This window comes from Ictidomys tridecemlineatus, chromosome 4 (assembly GCF_052094955.1).
Source record: "Ictidomys tridecemlineatus isolate mIctTri1 chromosome 4, mIctTri1.hap1, whole genome shotgun sequence".
NCBI classification, from domain to species: domain Eukaryota; kingdom Metazoa; phylum Chordata; class Mammalia; order Rodentia; family Sciuridae; genus Ictidomys; species Ictidomys tridecemlineatus.
The window spans coordinates 58,550,781-58,555,410 of record NC_135480.1 but is presented as its reverse complement, the minus strand read 5'-3'; the positions used below and the strand labels follow the sequence as shown (position 1 = coordinate 58,555,410).

Below are 4,630 nucleotides of genomic sequence, written 5' to 3'. Positions count from 1 at the left end.
TTGCATAAACCTGGGATCTCTTAGAAGGTGATGACCTCCTCTCTCACAACACCTGCCCAACTGTGTCTGGATAATTGTGTTAGCTGAAGAATTATTCTGGAAAGTGCTGAGTTGATTTTCAGCTAAAAAAGTATATGGTTCATTCCTAGCAGCCATTAAAGACCTCAGGAGACTAAAACCCCACTGAATAATTTTCCAAAACAAAGTAAGCATCACTGTTCTTTCCCTGGGGCTTAGCAATAGATATAAAAGTGGCAGACGTGAATTCACTTTAGCAGATTGAAGGACATGTTGTTCTGAGGGAGAGTGCCTCTCATCTGTCTGTCTTCTGGTGAGTTCTGAAATCCTGAAGGGGTGAGTCTCCTAAAGCCTGCTTTGAGAAAGGGTTAAACTGGATAGAGGTAGGTGAAGAAGTGGGAGAGCCTGGTGACAGCAGCAGCTTAGTAGAGTCAGCAGAGCAGATAGAAAGATCCCTGGACTTGGAGTTCTTGTCCTGATATTGCCACTAACTGATTGTGCTACCCTAGGAAGTTTCCTGTGCTTCTCTAGACGACACACTTGCCATCATTGAATTCTCTGTGACTCCTAGCTTCAAAAGTCAGTTTCTATAATTCATTAATATTACTGAAAATTCAGGGAGGAAAGCAGGTCTCTGTAAAGATTCATGGATTCATAAGGCATCCATGGCTCAAACTAACAGCACACACACATGGTCTAGCTTTGCACTTGCCTTATGAATAAAAAGTTCCAGAGATTTAAAGAATAGTAATAGTAACCTCAGATGGGCCACAAATAGCTGTTTCTAGTTTCTTGCTATCTTTAATAATGATTGGAAGCTATGATTTTTTTAGACAAGTCTTTCTATATTCCATCTCTACCTTCTTGCTTTACCCTATTAAACCCTCCTAGATACCTCTTGTTTGACAGGAAATTAAAATACAAAATAACATAAAGAGTATCAGTGCCAGAAAAGTTCTTAGAGAATGTTCAAAAAAATCAAAACAATTACTTAGAAGTTCTGGCTTCCAGGAGCAAAAGAAATGGAATACAGGCTATCAGTAGTATATTTTGGCACCATTTTCATCTCTTCTATTTGCTTTAAGCCACACCCAAGGGCATCCTCCTTCTGGAAAGGATGGATGAGAAATTTCCAACATGCACACCTCTATTTTCCTTTATTTTTTCTTTTCTAATGTCTTAATAATGCCTCACAAACCTGGATGAGAGAGTAGAAAGTCCTACAGATATTTATGTAAATTTTGCTTTTATCACTTACTCACTATAGTTTTGTAAGGCAAGCTAATTACACTGAGCGTAGTTTCTACATCTGTCAATTATTAAATGGTAAATGTTTGTGCAGTTTTCTGAAGAGTACCTGGCACATAGCATGCCCAGAACATTTACTTTCTCTTTCTCTTTCTCTTTTTCTTTATCATAGCCACCCAGACAATCCACAATATCAGTGGTAAGAGTACAGGAAGAAGTGTGATCCTGGGATTGTCAGGCATCTTTCTTTCAAAAGTTTCTAAAACTTAGGTCTCCAGACTCAACATGATTTTGGCCTTATGATGAACAGAGTTCTTCTTTGAGTCTGCTTTCTTTGTTCTTATCCTCATGTTTTCTTCATTTTATCTCAGTTCTCTTCTTTGTTATCTTCTGTATACCTCATTACAAAGAATAAGATTGTAGTCAGGTGGGAGAAACAAAATACAAGTCAGATTGGCAAGTCCTGAATCCTAAAGAATCACAGTTCTGAGGACCACAGGTGTGCAGAGACTGAACTCTAAGAACAGAAGGGTTGTAATCATTGTAAACACAGAGCAGTAGCCTCTGACTTGCTGAGAACCACAGAGCACATGAGTTCTGCACTGTGCTGGAAAGCCCAGAAATGCTCCCTGTGTTGTTCTGCACACAATTACTGCATCTCTTGTCACTGCAGCTCCCTAAGGCTCCCAGTTTCCCCTCCTCCACCACTCCTATCAGAAGGGATTTTTTAAAACATTATCTGATCTTGCTTTGTTCAGGGTTGGGGAAGAAGAGAAGGGAAGAGAGTGGCATGTATTGCTGGAGTTCCTCCACAGGAGGATTCTCTGAGAACCTAAAGAGACCTATCAGGAGGAGAGCCTTCAGCCTTCACTGTGCTCATCCACAGTTGGCAGTGAACATGACAGCATTTCAGAAACATCTGCATGATAGAAGAATGAACAATATATAGTTACTACCACAGAGAATGGCTGTAGGAATTAAATAATATGAGTGAAAGGATTTTTTAAAAAATCTGTTGTCAAATACACAAGGGTTAAAAAAGTTCCTGTGGTGGTGAGTGGATTAATGCCTTGAGCATCCTGCAAGCATATGGGTAGAAATGCAGTGTGAATACATAACTCTACGTATACACTTGAGTTTGCTTGCATATACAAACACTGTTTGTATATCAGTGTGGACAGAGAGTATTATCAGGACAAGATCTGTGCACATTAAAGAATGTGAAGGTCAAGAAGTGTGTGAATAGATCTGTACATGAGAGTGAGATTGTGGGAGAGAGAGTATTTCATTAGCAAAATAATGGCATCCAGTGTAAGACTGTTGTGAAGGCATGTGTGTGTCCCTGTGCATAATGGGTATTTTGAGAACACATATGATTGCATAAAGGTATGAAAGTTTGCATTTGGAACAACACCTTCCTATAAACTGAATGTTAGTGTACCTATAGAATATTTAGGATTCACAATTTTCTAAAAATAGAACAGTTTTGAGTCTTTGCACAAATATATATTTTTATTTTTATTATTGCTGCTTTTTTGCAGCAATTCTGCCATATCCAGAGGTAGTCAATTCCTTCCACACCCCACTATCCCTTCTCCTCACTTATGATTTACACTAGTTCTGGGGAATTCTTTCCTTAATTAGTGACACATCTGAATTAAACAGTGCTTTTAAAAAATATTTAAGCACTTCCAATAGCTACTGATCACTCCAATTCCTGATTTCCTTCTATAATAATTATGTATGAATTCTTATTAATCCTTTTCTACTGAATGTTGCTTCTAATAATGTGAAGAAAACATTTTCCTCATAATCAATGAATATTTTTAAGGTATTGGGTAATGTCTTTCTTCTTCCATGGAACAGAGAGAAGCATTAGCCTAACCTATAGTCCAGTGATCATAAAATATGAAGAAGAGAAGTTGGCCAGTATCATCTCTGCACCAGTGATTTCATGAGTGCATCGGTTTCCATCAGTTGTCCCTCTTACTTCCTGATTTTTTGTCCTTCAGTAAGTACAACTTTTAGAATTCTCCAACTCAGATCTGACCCTGAGAAGTACCCTGGGTTCTTCCAGTCATGGGGTTGTTCAATGTCACTCACCCTACTTCTTTCCTCCTGACTGGTATCCCTGGTCTGGAGAGTTCTCATCCTTGGCTGGCAGGGCCCCTCTGTGTGATGTATGCTGTGGCCCTTGGGGGAAACACAGTGATCCTACAGGCTGTTCGAATGGAGCCCAGCCTTCATGCACCCATGTACTTCTTCCTGTCCATGTTGTCCTTCAGTGATGTGGCTATGTCCCTGGCCACACTGCCCACTGTGTTCAGAACGTTCTGTCTTGATGCCCGCGACATTGCTTTTGATGCCTGCCTAATCCAGATGTTTCTCATTCACTCCTTCTCCATGATGGAGTCAGGTATTCTACTGGCCATGAGCTTTGACCGCTATGTAGCTATTTGTGATCCCTTGCGCTATGCCACTGTGCTCACCAATGAAGTCATTGCTGGAATGGGTTTAGCTGTAACTGCTCGGAGCTTTTTCACCCTCTTCCCTCTTCCCTTTCTTATCAAGAGGCTGCCTATCTGCAGATCAAATGTTCTTTCCCACTCCTACTGCCTACATCCAGATATGATGAAGCTGGCTTGTGCTGATATCACTATCAACAGCATCTATGGACTCTTTGTTCTGGTATCCACCTTTGGCATGGACCTGCTTTTTATCTTCCTGTCCTATGTGCTCATTTTGCACTCTGTTATGGGCATTGCTTCCCGTGAGGAACGCCTCAAAGCTCTCAACACATGTGTGTCACATATCCTGGCAGTACTTGCATTTTACGTGCCAATGATCGGAGTTTCCACAGTGCATCGCTTTGGGAAACATGTCCCACGCTACATACATGTCCTGATGTCCAACATCTACCTCTTTGTGCCTCCTGTGCTCAATCCTCTCATTTATAGCGCCAAGACAAAGGAGATCCGTCGAGCCATTGTCCGCATGTTTCATCGCATGAAAGTGTAATTTTTGACATCCTGCTTTAGGATCTGATGTTTATTATGGGCTGGCTTCTCATCAGAGGAGTCCTCATTGTTATATTTATTATCATCTTCATCAGTTACCAGATGGATACCTCTACTGGAGGAAAAGTTGTAAGACAAAAAATGGAGACACAAACTTGTAACACAAAATAAGGAGTCCCAAATGAAAAGAACATTCAGAAAACACCAGTATCATTCACAGAAAGGTATAAATTAGAAAATATTGATGATTCAACAAAGATAGAGGAAGATTAACCTAAGCTAGGAATTATCTTCTACAATAGAGTTTTAACACAATAGTTAGTTTCACTGAATTCTAGAGTGTGACT

General features: G+C 40.1%; 1 protein-coding gene across 1 annotated transcript; it reads left to right on the top strand.

The window, feature by feature from the left end:
• The first annotated feature begins 3,345 nt into the window (after window positions 1-3,345).
• Window positions 3,346-4,284, top strand: LOC101965523 (olfactory receptor 51I2). The gene has a single exon (XM_005342515.2). The coding sequence runs from the start codon at window positions 3,346-3,348 to the stop codon at window positions 4,282-4,284; it is 939 nt and encodes a 312-aa protein (XP_005342572.1).
• Window positions 4,285-4,630: the final 346 nt, after the last annotated feature.

Coding starts and splice junctions, on each gene's coding strand:
- LOC101965523 (XM_005342515.2), top strand. CDS start 3,346: ATGGGGTTGTTCAATGTCACTCACCCTACTTCTTTCCTCCTGACTGGT.